Genomic DNA, 17510 nt, shown 5'->3' on the forward strand with positions numbered 1-17510 from the left:
GGGGTCCCAAAGAGCATCACGTATGTAAGCATGTGTGTCTCGTATCCCCATGTTTGTCAGCATTAATTAGCGTTGGAGTTTGATGCGCTTGCAAAGACTTAAGTACCCTCTCCTCCATTGGTGCAAAAAAAATGACGGTTCTTGAAAAGGAGTGGTTGTAAAGACTTAAGTGTCCCGAAGATGATTATTTAAGACCCCGTCTCTGCACTGCAGGACTATCCGAGAAAAAAATCTCCTCTGGAGGAGGCCATGAACATCAACTCTCTCTCTCACTCTCTCTCTCACTTCTATTTCTGCTTATGTGCACATCCATTAGAAGATCATACATTGTTCCATCAAGCACCGACTGACCTGCACATTGACTGTTGTGGAGCCTGATTCAGAGTTTTTATCCTTACAGGAAGAGGGTTTGGGGGCTCATCCCAGCGTGGGTAGCATCATTCAACTAAATGAGTTATAAATCCTGATTCAAAGTTTTTACCCTTATAGGAGAGGGGTCTGGGGGCTTCTCCCAGCGTGGGTAGCATCATTCAACTTGAAGAGTTTGTGGAGTCTGATTTAGAGTTTTTACCCTTACAGAAAGAGGGGTCTGAGAGCTCCTCCCAGTGTGGGTAGCATCATTCAACTTGAAGAGTTGTGGAGTCTGATTCAGAGCTTTTACCCTTACCGAAGGGGGGTCTGAGGGCTCCTACCAGCGTGTTCATGGCCTTTTGCCCTTACAGGAGGGGGGTCCGGGGGCTCATCAACCCTCTCACTCTCTCTCTCTCTTCTATTTTTGCTTTTGTGCACATCCATCAGAAGATCCTACATTGCTCCATCAAGCACTGACTGACCTGCACATTGACTGTTGTGGGTCCTTACTGATGAACTGCCTCTAAATTTATTCGACTATGGGTCCTTACTGCACTTGAAGTTGAGTCATTGTATTTTTTGTTGTTTGGTGGGTGGTGAGTTCCTCCTCTACTCTCTCAAGACTCTTAGCTTGGGCAATCTTTCTTTTGATGATTGTGGTTGTAATGTATCGTTGAAATTAAAATGGTAAATGAAATGACAATAGAAATCACTGAAAATTTACAGAAATAAACTAGACTCAATAACGAAGACACCACTTTTTACGGATTTGGAATATGACCTCCGGTTAGGGAGATATGGCTTTGACAAGTTGGTCCTAATTCGGGTAGCGATTTACAGCGATTTGCTTACTGAATAACACTACAAATCGCTATAGCGATTTGCGAAAGACACTACAAATCACTATAGCGATTTACGGAAGAATCTACAAATCGCTATAGCGATTTGCGTAAGAATCTACAAATCGCTATAGCGATTTACGAAAGACACTACAAATCGCTATAGCGATTTGCGATTTGTAGTGTCTTCTGCAAATCGCTATAGCAATTTGTAGTGTCTTCTGCAAATCACTATAGTGTTTCGTTGGAGACCCGAAAATACTATAAATTGTTGTAGGAAAGCCCGATAATACTACAAATCATTGTTGGAAGGCCCAAAAAAAATTTGGTCCAGAGGGCGCTGCCCCCCGAGCCCCCCGCCAGGGGCGGCCCCCCCGAACCCCCCCTCCTGTAAGGGCAAAAACTCTAAATCAGGCACATAAGTAGAGAGGGAAGGGAGAGAGAGAGAGAGGGTTGGTTTTCATGGCCTTCTCCAGGAGAAACTATTTATCTCCCTTGATTTCTTCTCTAGAGAGAGAGAGAGAGTGGGTTTTACAGTGTTTTACGAAGAAGGAAGAAGAAGAAGATGGCGATGGAGCAATGTAGGATCGTCTGTTGAATGTGCACAGAAGTAGAGAGAGAAGGGAGAGAGAGTGAGAGGATTGATGTTCATGGCCTTCTCCAGGAAGAACTCTTTGCCTCCCTTGATTTCTTCTCTAGAGAGAGAGAGAGGGTTTTACAGTGTTTTACGGAGAAAGAAGAAGAAGACTTTGAAGAGTCAATATCATCCTCGACTTTTTGGATGGAGGACATGTTTGTCCTTTTTTTGAACAAAGAAAGAAGAAGAAGACTTTGAAGAGTCAACATCATCCTCGAATTTCTGGATGGAGGACATGTTTGTCCTTTTTTTGAACTGTTTGTTTTTTCTTTTTTGAATGAAGGGCATTTTTGTAATTTTCTCAAACTGTCACTTTATGAGAAGAATAGCAAGAAAGGGTACTTAAGTCTCTGCAACAACACCAGAGTTCGATGCAAAGTTATGTCAACATACACGGGAATACGAGCCCCATGTGCTTGTATACGTGGTGCTCATTCAAAGCCCCGAACACAGGCGTGGGATTCAGTGAATCATCGGGGGCGAACATACACCACCCTCTCATAAAAAACCCTCTCTTTAATGTGATTATTTAAATAAAGGTATCCTCCTCCCTCCATGCATCAAGTAGAGAGAGTTTCCTTATCAATGTAGGTCACAATATACCGAACCACATAAAACATATTCTTTTGTGTGTGTGTGTGTGTGTGTGTGTGTGTGTGTGTGTGTGTGTGCTTTTTCAAAATAGCGTGGTTTGAATATTTACATGGTATCATAGCCAAGTTTAGCTCTTGCCAAGTTGTGATCGTGGTGTTATCTTCTAGTTATTGTTGATATAGTGTCAAATTCAGTAAGCTCGTCTTCCCTAAGGAACAACCCCACAATTCAATGAAACATGTTTTTCTATCTGGTGTACATCAAGTTGAACATGAACAATTATTTGCTATGACGTTCCCAAACCGAGTCTATGATGTATAGTCAGAACCTTATCAAATATGTGGATGGCTCTTTTCCTACACTAAGTTTGTATATCAGACAAGGTGAGCTATTAAAACCAAAGCCAAAAATTGTTTTATGAAAATGGTCCGACCAACTCACATTGAGTTGGATAAAGGTCACAATTATAAATGTTGTTTTGGGACAGATTATATGTATCTCATCTGCCAAGGAAGCATGAATTATGTTAGAACAATCATATGTGTCTCACTCAAGTATTTGTATTCTTCAATTGAAGTATGACATCCTTAATGTGAAAAATATGGAAAAGTCTATGTTAAAATATTTATATCATGTTAAGTTTCTTGCAAATTTTCTATGCACAGTTGATGAACTTATCTCTGATTGAGACTTGGTTCAATACACTCTGAATGTTTTATAAGCTGCCACATCTGCTCTCAATAAGCTGCCTATGTTTCCTCAGATTTTTTATTTACTTCTTCTAAATCAAGAAAAAATACTTCAAATGTTGAATCTAATGTCCACCCAATCACTTGAATCTTTCACCACTTCCTTTTTCTCTTAAAGAGGGCGTGATCGAGGTTGTGGTAGAGGGAGCTATTTAATCCCTTCTTTCAGAATTTTCAAAATTCTCAAGGACAGTCCATGGCATCCCAATGTAGCCAGAAAGATAGTTAGGTCATTTGCCAGTTTTGTCTTTGTAAAAATAATATGGCCCACACATGTTATGAAATACAAAAAGCATTCACTATCATGTCTCTTAATAATATACAAGACTCAGTGTGGTACCTCGATAATGGGGCCACACATCATGTTACTTTAGAAGATTAGAGTATGACAAGCAAAAACGATTATTATGAGACATGATATTATGGTAGGAAATAGTTCATACTTACCTATTTAATTCAGATAATATACCTTTGTGTTATGAAAGTAAGTGTTTCAAGTTGATTAATATTCTCCATGTTCTTTTTATTAAGAGAAATCTATTGTCAGTAGTTAAATTTTCTCGAGATAACCATTGTCTATTTCAGTTTGATGCTAATAGCTTTTGTATAAAGGATATATGAAGCGAGACTACTTTCCTAAGATGACCGAGTAAGAAAGGACTTTACCCATGGCTAGAAGGACAACGAGGGCAAAAAAATCACTCTTCTAAAGTTAGTTTTGCTTCTATTAGCCCAAATAAGTTTAGATAATCTGATGAAGTATGGCACTATAGGTTGGGTCATTTCGGGGTTAAAGTTTTGGATACATTAGTGAATAATAAATCCATTTTTTCTGATAAAAAGGATGAACATGAGTTATGTTCTACTTATGCAATTTATAAAATTCACAAGTTACCATTTGCAAGAGCTGAGTTTTCTATGCAAACTCCTTTAGAGTTGATTCATGCAGATCTTTGGGGACCTACATCGACACCATCTCGTGAAGGATATCATTTTTATCTTTTGCTTGTTGATGACTTCTCAAAAAAAAATTGGCTAGTTAAAAATTCTAATACACTTTCATATTTTAAAAATATTATAAAAAAATAACTTGATAGTCAAGTCAAGATATTTCTCAATGATGATGGAGAAGAATTTGTTAGTGAGAGCTTCATATATTTTTTAAATGAGTATGACATTAAATATTGGTTATTCTGCCCTCACACTCTCGAACAAAACATTATAGTAGAAATAAAACATAGATATGTTGTTCAAACGGGGTTAAGTTTGTTGCTCCATGCCTTCCTGAACCATATATTTTGGGTGGATGCCTTTAGAACTATTGGGTACCTCATTAACTGGCCTCATATACCAAATCTTGACTGAAAATCACCATATGAATTGCTCTTAAAACATGTGCATGAATATGAGCATCCAATTTTTTTTTATGCACATGTTATCCATATATGGTTCTTTATGCCAAGTCCAATCTCGATCCAAAGTCGAAACCCTCAGTTTTTTAGGGATACAGTGCAAGCTATGAAGGATATATTTGTTATGATCCCATGACCAATAAAATGTTTATATCATGACATGTCTTTAATAAAGCAAACTTTTCTTATGCTAGAAAGAAAGAGTGTTACTTTGCATGAAGTGTCTAAGTGGATACAGGGTAAAAAATCTGATCCTATTCAGAATCCAAACCCCATTGGAACTGCACAAGCGAGTCCACTTATGAAACCAATATTGTTACCCAATCAAATTGAATATGTGTTACCAGCTGAATTGTCACATGTGTCCACTCCTGAAACTATGTTATCGCATGAAGCATCTGATTCAACTGACCAACCTAGACATACAAGTGTTTATGTTATGACTAAACTCCTACCTCCAAGCACCGACACTATTTTTTCTCTCTCAAGCTCCGCTCTTCTTAGGACCCATCATATGGTTACTAGATCCTAGGGTGGTACGTTAAAACATAGATTATTCTTCAGTTCTAGATATTCTATTGCTCTTTTAGGTGAACTAAGTCAAGATGATTAAGAATTGTCTTCCTTTGGATATACAGTTACTTAACCTGAGTAGTGCTATGCAATGGAAGAAGAAATCAAAGTTCTTCACTAAAATAAAATCTGGACCCTTGTCTCTCTTGATAAAGTCTTAAATCTTATTGGATGTAAGTGAGTCTATAAGATTAAAAGACACTCAGATGGAACCATAGCTTGATACAAGGCACACCTAGTAACCAAGTGATGCAATCAACAAGAGGGGGTTGATCATCTTAAAACTTTCAGTCTTCATTAAACTCACATTTGTTTGGATGGTTTTATATATTTCAATTAGTTTGGGATGACCCATTCACTAGTTAGATGGTAATAATGGTTTTTTGCATGATATTTTAAAAGAAAAAGTTTATATGAGTTAACTTATGATTTTGAAGATAAGAGGCAGTCTAATTTTGTATGTAAGCCAAATCGTGCAATCTATGGATTAAAACAGGCTCCTTGAACTTTGTTTGAGCGACTTTGTGTGTACTTAGAAAATTTGTGGTTCATTGAGTCCAAAGCCAATGCATCCTTATTTATTTTTCATAAGAATGGTTTTCATATGATTATTCTTATATATGTTGATGAAATTATTATTACAGAACTCATATGAGAATGTTAGAGAGGTTATCCATGATTTTGGCAGTAAATTTTTTATCAAGGACTTAAGCTCTCTTCATTACTTTCTTGGAATTGAAATGGTTCACAAACATTTAGGGATAGTGTTGTGCCAGAGAAAATATATTTTGGATCTTTTGGTTAAAGCATACATGACAGACTATAAACTAATGGTTACCCCTACCGCTCCTAATGTGGTTCTCTCTAAGCATGATTATATCCTATTAGAAGACGCAACCAAATGCAAAGGCATAGCTTGGGCCTTGCAATACATCACTTTCACCAGGCTAGATATAGCCTATTCGGTCAATAAAGCTTGTCAATTTATGAATGAGCGTATTGAAGGCCATTGGGCGCATGTAAAACAAATTTTAAAATATCTTAAAGTGGCCTTAAATCTGGGTTTACAAATTCAAAAGTCAGAATCTCTTCATTTGTCTACATATTTTGATGTTGATTAGGCAGGGTGCTCAGATGATTAATTGTAAATCTATTAGTGGTTACTTGACCTTTATAGAAACAAGTTTATTTTGTTAGAGCTCCAACAAACAATATATAATTTTTTGGTTCAGTACAACAGTTGAGTATTAAGCCGTGATTGGAGCATTTTTTGAGCTTAGTTGGCTCAACCAGTTGCTGGCAGAGCTAAACGTGACATATAAAGAAGCGCCTAATTTATAATGCAACAATTTGGGTGCCACATATTTAGTTGTTAATCCTATATTTCATGCCCAAACTAAACATATTGAAATCAACTATCATTTTATTTAGGAAAAGGTTTTCAAAGACAATATTATTGTAAAATTTATTCCTTCTCAGAATCAAGTGGATGATATCTTCACCAAACCTCTAACATGACCAAAGTTCAATCAATTTAGAAACAAGTTCAATCTCAAAGAGATAAGCTTGAGGGGGGGTGTTAAGCTAGTAGATTTGCATTCACCTGATCTAGAAGACTCTTATCCAAATCCAGGATCCAATGTGAGTACAAAGTTCTATACGATGAATCCTAGAGAGACAAGGATTCCCAATAATATGAGGTCTCTTCGTTTGGAGACTCCTGACCAGAAGGCACCACCCCCAAGTAGGACATGTAAAACCTACAATTTTTTGATGTTTTTTGAAAAATAATAGTAAATTAAGGCTAAAATATTATTTGAAATTAAGCTATAAATTTAATTATAATTCAAGTATTAATGAGGATTCAGAATAAATTTCAAGTTGAAAATTTATTCTGAATCAAGGTTTTTATTTTTAATCAAATTTAATCTAGATTTAAGTTGAACTTAAATGAAAACTTAATTTGAGTTTCAATACTAGTCAGGATTTGAAGTCTTATTGAATTTCAATTTCAATTTCTAGAGTTTTATCAATTTGGATTTCGAATTGAGAATTTGAATTCTGATCGAACTTGGATATGAATTTAGATTTAATCATTGTGTTAAACATTATAGTGGGATTTGAGTTTGGTTTAAATCTAAATTAAGATTTAGTTGAATGTCAATTCAAGTTTGAATGATAAATTAATTTAAAATTAGAACTAAATTTAGAACTTCTAATAATTAATAAATAAATTTTTAGATTTGGGTGAAATGTAGAATTTTAATTAAGACTAAATCAAGATTTCATTTGTATATTATGAAGAGTCACAAATTTAATCTCAAGTGAATTTGAGTTTAATTGAAGTTAATTTTTGAAGTTTGGATTTAATTTAGATTCTATTTCACACAAATTTGAATTCAATTTTTATTAAACATAAATATGAATTTGGAGATAATAACCAAGATTTTTCAAGTTTTTTCTTCAATCTTGGCACTTGAATTATTATGTGATAAATTCTAAATTCTAAATTCTAAATTTTAGCTAGAAATGCACTAAAGAGATTTGTAGGGTTAGTTGAAAATTTTAAAAAGTGAAAATATATATATATCCCTACATGCCTAGAGTTTTTGGAATTTCGAGTCACATTTTTTGGTAGAATTCAAATTTTAGCATTGAGGAAACAAATTAAAATAAATAATTTAAATCTTTAAAACTTTAAAATTTTGAAATTGATTTAAAAAATTAACTAAAGTTTATAAAATGGTAGGAGTCCATAGGTGGGTCATCCCATCCTATGTAGCATCCCAATTCAAAGTTTAAATTGGTAAAAAAAAATAATTTTGAAAATAGAGTTAAAATCAAACTTACCAAAAAATGAAGTAAAGGGTTGACAAAGTCAAAGGTAACCCATTTTTTTAAAATAAACGCCATAAGGGGTTGGCGTCAATTAGGGGATTGTTGGAAATAAGAAAAACTAGATTCTAAATTTTGCCAAAAATAAGAAGAAAAATAAGAAACTTACCAAAAAATAAGTTTGCCAAAAACTAGATTCTAAACCCCATAAAATCAAACTTACCAAAAAATAAGAAAAAAGAAAGAAAGAAAGAGAAAAGTCAAAGAGAGAAAAGAAGAAAAAAAAACTAGATTCTAAATTTGGCTATTCTTATTAACATAGATAAGATGACATAAAAATGTGTGACAATCCAAGGCTTTCTACCATGACTTCCTTTGTATCTTTTCATGCAATTATGTTAACCAAAATTTATTGAATCTCAATTACGTCATATTCAGATGGTTCCTACCAACGCAACCGTCATTCCTTTCATGGATGTGATATATCTCCTATAGTGGAGATCTGCTTAGTACATGTTGCACACTAGTTGAACATGAAAAATAGATGGCTAGAGTAGTGGCATCTTAAGAAGAGGTCTTAAATTCGGCCCCATGCACATCAGAAAAATAAAATAGTAAGTTCACTACAACATAATGAGTAAGTAAATTATGTGAATTTTGTAATTAGATTCATGTAATATTTAATTATAGTTGGTAGATTATGTTCATGTGTATATTCTATGATTTTTGTAGATTTTTTTAAATTTTAATTATATACAAATTTCATGATTTACTCATTTAATTGAGTATTTTACAAAAATTAATTCTGAGGAATTAAGTCATGATCAAGATAGGTCTATTTTTTCTACCAAACGGTTGAGAAAAAACATGATTTGTCTAACTTAGAATATATTAACCTTAGATGCATATTTTATTTAAGTTTTTAAATTAATTTAAGTAAAAATAATAATACAGGTGTACAGATTCAGGTGACCCGATTTGGCCCAACCCGAAAGCATAGACCCGTTATTAAAATTTTCTGGCCAGACATCTGACTAGTAAAATGCTCATAAGTCTCTCATCCGGAAGAGTTTTGATGAACGGTTTATTACGTTGGAAAACTGACAAAATTTTCTACTGTAAAATTTTAGGGTCTGTGCATGAACTGAAAATGATTTTGTGATAGAAAAAAAAGTATATGTCGGTAGTAAAACGTTCGTAACTTTATCATACGGATAAATTTTTATAAACGGTTTGCGGGTATGGAAAGATGACAAAATTTTCTTTGATCTGTGAAAATCACATATTTGTTCACTGATAGAAAATTTTTCTGTTAGCTCTGTGATAGTCAGACATAATTGAGAGTTTTACAAATCAGAACCGATCTAAGGACCGAACCCTAGTACTTGCATAGTTCATTGTGTTTGGCATAAATTCTTTTTTTCAATCAATAAACAAAATGGGTATGCATGAGTATGTCCAATTTTATACAGGGTATAATGTGTCTTTGATAAAGCATGAATGTATGCTCAATGATAAGTTTGTTTGCCCAAAGGGAAGCTATACGCAGGCAAAGGATCGAAGAGTTTGAATTGCGTAATGTGTTTATGAATGTTAATGGAATCCCTGCTGAAATTGTATGAAAGTCCATATGATTATGATGATGATAATGATGTTGACATGTATGCATCGATGGATGACAAATAATGAATAAGATTCATATTTATGCATATGCACATGTTTATATTTAAAAGCATGAATGAAAGAATGTTTCAATGCTAATGCTTTGTAAGTGCATCCATTACCCTGTCAGGGGTTGAATCATTTTGATGGATTTGATTATGATTTCATGTAAGACATTAAGTAATCAAATAAAATAATATAATATTACAAGAAAAAGATACTTGCTGGGAGAGTGGCAAGTGGTACATCTGACTTCGTGAAACTCTATTTGAGCATAAAAGGTTGCTCCTCCCTACCCACGAAGATAGGGAAAACTTCTGCAATAAACTACAACATAGAGGGTAAGAAACTTATGAGTAAAAATCTAATGCATCGGGATTAAAGGTGTTGAGAATCTCTCTCGAATTATCGTCTCTCACCCTGCTTCTGGTGAAAAGTGTATGGCCAGGCCAAAGTCACCCGTGTATGTAAAACACTGCCTGAGCCATGGCCCTGAACTGGGTATTATGCCTGTGTTGTACCTACGGGGTTAAAAAGTGATAACTTAAGATATATGTACATTCGTTAGGCATTGCATGTATCATTTAAGAAAGAACATGTAATTAAAGATAAATTTTTTTGCATACATTCAGTGGCTTATGCATTTGAGTAAGTTCATGCATTTTAACTGCTTATGCATTTTATTTGCTTTGGATAAGTTAATTGATACATACTGGTTTAATTTAGTAAGTTGTACACTCATGTCAATTGTGTAGTTGTATGAGTTATTCTTTAAATTAAAATTATAAAAAGTTTTATGAAAATCTTGTTTTGTATTCTGTTTTACGAGTTTAGTATATTTCACCCTATTGAGACATGTTATGTCTGATCTCATATGATTTAATGTTTTTCAGGAAGTGAGTAGATGCTTGTATGCGAAGGCGGGAGGTTGTGATGAAGACCGAGCCTACCTTTCCTATATCTTCAAAGATTTTGGACTTTGAATATTTAATTGATTTTTATTTCAAGAAACAAATGTAATTAATTATGATAGTTATGCACATTGATTTACTTTATGCCTGTTGAATTTTTTTTTTTTAAATTTTTTACAATTGTATGATTATACTTGATTACAGAAAGTAGCATGTCAACTTTTAGACTCGATGAGTTTTTTTGTTGTTATTTATTAAAATATTTAAAAATATTTCAAAAAAAAAATTTATCACTTTTCGAATTCAAAACAATTAAAGCGTTAAAAGGACACCTAGTCAAACTCTTTTCTATCAAAAAAATCATTCTTGTGTAGACTTCAAGAAACTTAAGAATTGTAGAGTCATTTCAGGTTGGATTGTACTAACGAGAGACCCAATAAAAAACTCTGTGTTGCATGTAGTTATTTAAATAAAGGTATCCTCATTCTCTGCGTCCAGGAGAGAGCGAGAGAGAGTTTTATCGTGGACTTACGTCATAATAGACCCAAAACTTGTAAAAAGTGTTCTTGTATGTACTTTCTCAAAATCACGTGATTTTAATTTTTACGTACATGTTATGAACTTATAAGGGACTCACCCTTAGATGTTAAGAACTTTCAATTTGAAAAATTTCAGAAAGAAAAGGCATCTTTATGAAATTATAGGTAAAGCTAACTTTGTAAATGAAACTTCCGCTTTTTTGTTTTATCGGTTCAAAGGGATAAGACGTGAGATCTCGGGAGTTGGGCACCTCAGTAATGTTTGGATGAGCCCGTGTTCATAAAATCAGATTTGAGAAGGTTAAAATATTCCACAAGTTTGAGCGTATAATTAAGAAAGTGAGTTGGAGATACCCATGTGGATTGTGGATCTTTAGGCTTTAGCTTGCAAACGTCCAAGGGGCCCTTGTTACCCTTTAATGAGTGACTACAACTGCACTGCTTAGTACCTCACTAACCAAAGTCGGAGGTGACCCACTAGTTAGGCTGCTGATTATGAAGCCTAGCCTTGTGTTAACCAGCTGGGGGCGATCCTAATGGTAATATTGGGTAAAATGAGCCATGTAGATGACATTTATGAGGTTAGATTGGATCAAAGCAAGTTGTATGAGTGAGATCTCAAGATGGGATGTGAAAATAGGGATGGCATAAAGGTTGACAAAAGTGAATTGGTTGGAGTCCAAGATCCAAACCATTCAGTGTGGTACTGGCAAGAATTGAGGCTAAGGCTCTAAGCTCCCCCACAGGTTTGGTTAAATTTGGGGGGAAGGGAATGTGCCCAAAGACGAGACACTCGGGATGAAAGGACGGGCAGTAGCCGGTGGTAGTCGTGGCAGGCGGCAAGGTCAAGCGTAGGCAGCGGCATTTAATAGGCGAGTTTTGTTGAAGGTGTAAGTCAAAAACGTTGACTGGCGGGGAAGGCCGCCTCAAAGAGACCAAACGAGACGCCCCAAGCCGCTTGGAGCCTACGAAGCTTACAGCAGGTTTCATTCTTCCAAAGTATGAATGTCTTTCTTTGTTTCTCAACAGAAAAGAGAAAGAGGGAAGAAGGTGGCTGCAGCGAGTCAAAATATTTCCAGAAGGCAGAGCACCACACGGCAATCCTCCCTTCCCCTCTATCCCCACCAATACAAAGTGTATAAGTTTTCTGGACTTGGACGTCAAACAGAGGGTAACGCTCTTCTCCCCAACAAAGCATAAGCATCATCACCCCCGCTCTCCCTCCCTCTAATATCTTAGCCTAACTAAACGCACGCAGAGAGAGAGAGAGAGAGAGAGAGAGAGACCGTACCCGTCGGTTCATCGGTTTCTTCAAGTAACTGAGCCATTTCTATCATAAAGAAAGAGAGCCACCAACCAAAGTCAGGCTGCTACCTCTCTGAGTGTGAGTACCTTGGTTGGGATCAGAAGAATATCTTCTGAAGAAGAGAGGGGATGGGGCTGGAGGACGGGAAGGGCGTATCGGACCACAACTACGAGATGGAGAGCGTAGGCAGCGATCGGTCTGGGTACAGCGGCCCTCTGAGCGGCCCTCTGAACAAGCGGAACAGCAAGAAGAGCGCCCGCTTCAACCTCCCCAACGAGACGAGCAGCAACGCCGGCGACGAGGCCTACCTGGAGATCACTCTCGACGTCCGAGACGACTCGGTGGCCGTCCACAGCGTGAAGACGGCGGGTAACGACGAGGAGGACCCGGAGGTCACCCTCCTCGCCAAGACCCTCGAGAAGAAGTCGTCGTTGGGGTCGTCCATCGTTCGGAGCGCCTCGAACCGGATCCGCCAGGTGTCGCAGGAGCTCAGGCAACTCGCCTCCCTGACCAAGCGGCAGCCCGCCGGCAAGCTCGACCGCTCCAAGTCGGCCACCGCCGGCGCACTTGTCGGCCTCAAGTTCATCACCAAGGCCGACGGCCGCACCGGCTGGCCCACCATCGAGAAGCGCTTCAGCGAGTTCTCCATCGAAGGCGTTCTCCCCCGCTCCCTCTTCGGCCAATGCATCGGTACGTGCCGCCGGCCCTTCATTCATTCATCCATTTCTCTCTCGATTTCTCACCATCTTCTGCTTACTTACGTATTCTCTGGCTCTGATACTCATGGTTGGGTGTTGCGATGATGATGCAGGGATGAAGGAGTCGAAGGAGTTCGCCATCGCGTTATACGATGCGCTGGCGCGGCGGAGGAACATCACCGCGCCTTTCATAACCAAGGATGAGCTTCGGGATTTCTGGGAGCAGATCTCCGATCAGAGTTTTGATGCTAGGCTTCAGATTTTCTTTGATTTGTAAGATGACTTCCTTCTTCTTCTTCTTCTTCTTCTTCTTTTTTGTTTCTCGGAATTCTCATACCTATCAATCTTCAGGGTTGATAAGAACTCGGACGGCCGGATTGCTGAGGCAGAGGTTAAGGAGGTAATAAGAAAACTTCTGATCGAATTGTTGGAACTTTTATGTAGTGGTACAGAAGTTTAATTGTTCGCTCTTTCTAAAATTTGGGCAGATTATCACTCTTAGCGCTTCGGCGAACAAGCTAACGAAGCTCAAAGAGCAGGCTGAAGAGTATGCGGCTCTTATCATGGAAGAATTGGACCCTGACAATCTGGGTTACATAGAGGTATGAGTTTATAAGATGAAGGTGAATCGTCTGGCCTTTTCTGTTTCCCATAATAGAATGATGGGCTTTTAGCTCGTCTTTGCTCTCTCTGTTTTTCTGGCTTTGTTGGTAACTAACGTATGGTGGTGTTTGTTTGATGATAGGTTTACAACCTTGAGACGCTGCTGCTACAAGGACCGATCCAATCGGTGGCACCGAATTCGAACAGCCGAAACTTGAGCCAGATGCTGAGCCAGAAACTGAGACCCACCAAGGAGAGCAACCCCATCAAGAGGTGGTACAACCAAACCAAGTATTTCTTGGAGGACAATTGGCAGAGGGTGTGGGTGATCCTGCTCTGGCTGGGCATAGTGGCCGGGCTCTTCACCTACAAGTTCATACAGTATAGGCACAGAGCCGTGTACCACGTCATGGGCTACTGCGTGTGCGTTGCCAAAGGTGGTGCGGAGACGCTCAAGTTCAACATGGCATTGATTCTTCTCCCGGTCTGCCGGAATACAATCACATGGCTCAGGAGTAAGACCAAGCTGGGGGTTGCGGTTCCTTTTGACGACAACCTGAATTTCCACAAGGTAAATTATAGTGCTATTAATTGTTGATACCATCTTTATAATGTCATGAATTGTTGGTAAATGGTACTAAAAGTAAACGAGGCGTATTCTCTATTATTCCATTTCCACCCAATTTTCAGAATTTGTCTTATATAGCTAATTTCCATAATTTTCCTTGGGTATCCTGAATTTACAGAATCGTATCTTGTAGGTTATTGCCGCAGGAATAGCAGTTGGCACAGGACTGCATGTAATCTCCCACTTGACATGCGATTTCCCTCGCCTCCTGCATGCAACGGATGCCGAGTATGAGCCCATGAAACAGTTCTTCGGCGATCAACGACCTCCTAACTACTGGTGGTTTGTCAAGGGTATTGAAGGCTGGACCGGTATCGTAATGTTGGTGCTAATGGTCATTGCGTTCACCCTTGCCACCCCTTGGTTCAGGAGAAACAGGATCAACTTGCCCAAACCTCTCAAAAAATTGACTGGTTTCAATGCCTTCTGGTACTCCCACCATCTCTTCATCATCGTGTATGCTCTGCTCATCCTGCACGGATACAAACTCTACCTGACCCACCACTGGTACAAGAAAACGGTATGTTTCGTCAGTGCCTATTGTTTAATTCATGTATTGCTCCATGCCTCAAAGTTACTCATTAAGCATGCTTCGCAATTGCAGACATGGATGTATCTCGCAATCCCAGTATTGTTATACGCATGCGAGCGCCTGATCAGAGCATTCAGATCAGGCATAAAACCGGTTAGGATCGTGAAGGTAACCATTCTTCCCTATTCTTGCAGAGAAAATGGTACAAAAGAACTTGCCTTCTCTCTTGAAGTACTTATTCCTAATGATTTTTTCTCTTCGCTATGCTTAATTATGCAGGTTGCTGTTTATCCTGGAAATGTCTTGACTCTGCAAATGTCCAGGCCTAATGGCTTCAAGTACAAAAGTGGGCAATACATGTTTGTTAACTGTGCAGCCGTCTCCCCCTTCGAGTGGTATTTACTTGATCTCCACCAAGATGCTATCTATTATAATAAAGGAGTTTAATTTGGGGCTTGCATCTTCAATATAGCTTAAAGCTCACTCTTGCAAAACTTTGACAGGCATCCCTTCTCCATTACTTCGGCTCCCACCGACGATTACTTGAGCGTCCATATCAGGACACTGGGAGATTGGACAAGCCAACTCAAAGTTGTCTTCTCCGAGGTACATAACAAAGCAATGTATATATATATATATATATATATCATCTATTTCTAGTCCCCCTCTTAAACTTTCCTTCTCTTTGGATGTAGGTATGCCAACCACCAGACAGTGGCAGGAGTGGCCTCCTTAGAGCGGACTACAACCAGAACGGAAGCAGCCCAAGGTTTGCAGTCTTATTTGCTTTTTTGCACTGTTGGAACAATGATTCTCAATTGAAAATCCAGTAATTACTTGGAATTTCCAATGATGATTGATGAACGTGGGGATTAGTGGAACCAGCTTGTTACTACTGTTAAATTAAGCTCATTATCATTTCATTGCCTCAAGGCACAATGGTTCAATTAATTCACCAAATTAATGACTAAATAGTTTTTCTGAATGACTGACGACTAACTATAATTTGACGCTGTTTGCAGCTTCCCAAGGGTATTGATCGATGGACCTTATGGTGCACCAGCACAAGACTACAAGCAGTATGATGTTGTGTTGCTTGTGGGGTTGGGGATCGGTGCAACACCCTTCATCAGCATCGTCAAGGACATAGTTAACAACTTAAAGGCCAAGGAAGAAGAGGAAGAAGAGATGGAGAGGGGCAATGGTGTGAGGCCTAAGAAGAAGTCCTTCAAGACGACAAGGGCCTACTTCTACTGGGTGACCAGGGAGCAGGGCTCCTTTGACTGGTTCAAGGGTGTGATGAATGAAGTGGCCGAGTCCGATCAGAAAGGCGTGATCGAGCTCCACAACTACTGCACCAGCGTTTACGAAGAGGGCGATGCTAGGTCTGCGCTCATTGCAATGCTCCAGTCTCTCAACCATGCCAAGAATGGGATCGACGTCGTGTCCGGCACCAGGGTCAAGACCCACTTCGCCAAGCCCAACTGGCGCACGGTCTTCAAGCGCATTGCACTCAACCACAGGGATGGTAGAGTTGGTGAGTTCCATCTCCACATCTCTCTGTAAATTTCTCTATTGATGACCAACTCATCTAGTAGTATGAGTATGGTAATTCAATCAGATTATTGATATGTAAGGTTTTAACCTCTGGGTATTTCTTAATTACAGGGGTATTTTACTGTGGAGCTGCGGGTTTAACCCAGGAGCTCAGGCAGCTGTCCGCTGATTTCTCAAGGAAAACAAGCACCAAGTTCGATTTCCACAAGGAGAACTTCTAATTGGATACGGCTCTCCACATATCACATCCCAATTATTGTACAGCAGCCTCTATTGGCCCTCCTCTGTGCCAAAGACGTGCTACGATTTCAATTCAACTTTGTCCGGCGTTCCACTACTCATCAATGCAATCAAAATGCATGGGACCCACTTGATTCACGCGTGATGTACCACCGTGGAAAATATGAAGATACGGATAGGGTTGTTAGCTGTGTGTCATTTATTTTTCTTTGTTAGGCGTCTGTGTGATTTATTTGTTGATAGGAAAAAGTGTACTTATAGTGAGTAATCTTTGCTAGATGTCGTTGATCAATTCGTGCATGTGAATGTGTAATATATAGGTAATTAAAGTTTTGTGTGGATCATACGGAAGAAGGAAGCAAGGAATAAGAGTCATGTATTTCAACCCTATTGTAAGTTGTAATGAACTCCTTATTTTTTTCACATGTAATTCACCATGCATTTTAGGATATGGAGACGTGTGTTGCTCTCCTTCTCGTTTCTGCCATCTTCCTTTCTGGGATTCAATGTGATCATCACTTTAACTAATGCAAAGATGACGTCAACAAGCAATTTCAGATCCTCGTCGTAGGCATGAAAATGATTAAATTAGTCACAATCGGGCAGGGGGAGATATAAAACAAGTTGGTGGGTCACTGAACCGATGATGGTAATCATCAAGTTTGGTTGATCATTAAATTAGTCACAAGCGAAGCGAGGGGCATATACTTTTGCTGTAGTTAACGCCGGGTCAGGGTGGTTGTGGCATGTTCCAGGCCGCGAATAAGTTCCAGTCATCCCTTACCGTCATACCCTGTTGTCTGTCATACTTATCACCCTAGGAACAACTCATATTCTTTTAAGT

At 38.4% G+C, this 17510-nt stretch overlaps 1 protein-coding gene across 1 annotated transcript; it reads left to right on the plus strand.

The window, feature by feature from the left end:
• Positions 1–11884: 11884 nt before the first annotated feature.
• On the plus strand, positions 11885–17115 carry LOC149811298 (respiratory burst oxidase homolog protein C-like). The gene is made up of 12 exons (XM_089993793.1): positions 11885–13098; positions 13220–13379; positions 13458–13506; positions 13595–13708; positions 13852–14280; positions 14471–14857; positions 14942–15037; positions 15149–15264; positions 15373–15475; positions 15565–15638; positions 15892–16406; positions 16538–17115. Exons 1-12 carry the CDS (start codon positions 12537–12539, stop codon positions 16645–16647), a joined length of 2715 nt encoding a protein of 904 aa, XP_089849919.1. The 5' UTR covers positions 11885–12536; the 3' UTR covers positions 16648–17115.
• The last annotated feature ends 395 nt before the right edge of the window (positions 17116–17510 follow it).

This window comes from Nuphar pumila, chromosome 17, assembly GCF_984573655.1.
Source record: "Nuphar pumila chromosome 17, dmNupPumi1.hap1.1, whole genome shotgun sequence".
In the NCBI taxonomy this organism is placed as follows: Eukaryota; Viridiplantae; Streptophyta; class Magnoliopsida; order Nymphaeales; family Nymphaeaceae; genus Nuphar; species Nuphar pumila.

Excerpts from the sequence above, each read along its gene's own strand:
- LOC149811298 (XM_089993793.1), top strand. The coding sequence starts at position 12,537 with ATGGGGCTGGAGGACGGGAAGGGCGTATCGGACCACAACTACGAGATG. Across the intron at positions 14,281-14,470 it reads ACAACCTGAATTTCCACAAG|GTTATTGCCGCAGGAATAGC; the intron begins GTAAATTATAGT and ends CGTATCTTGTAG. Across the intron at positions 15,476-15,564 it reads TCAAAGTTGTCTTCTCCGAG|GTATGCCAACCACCAGACAG; the intron begins GTACATAACAAA and ends CTTTGGATGTAG.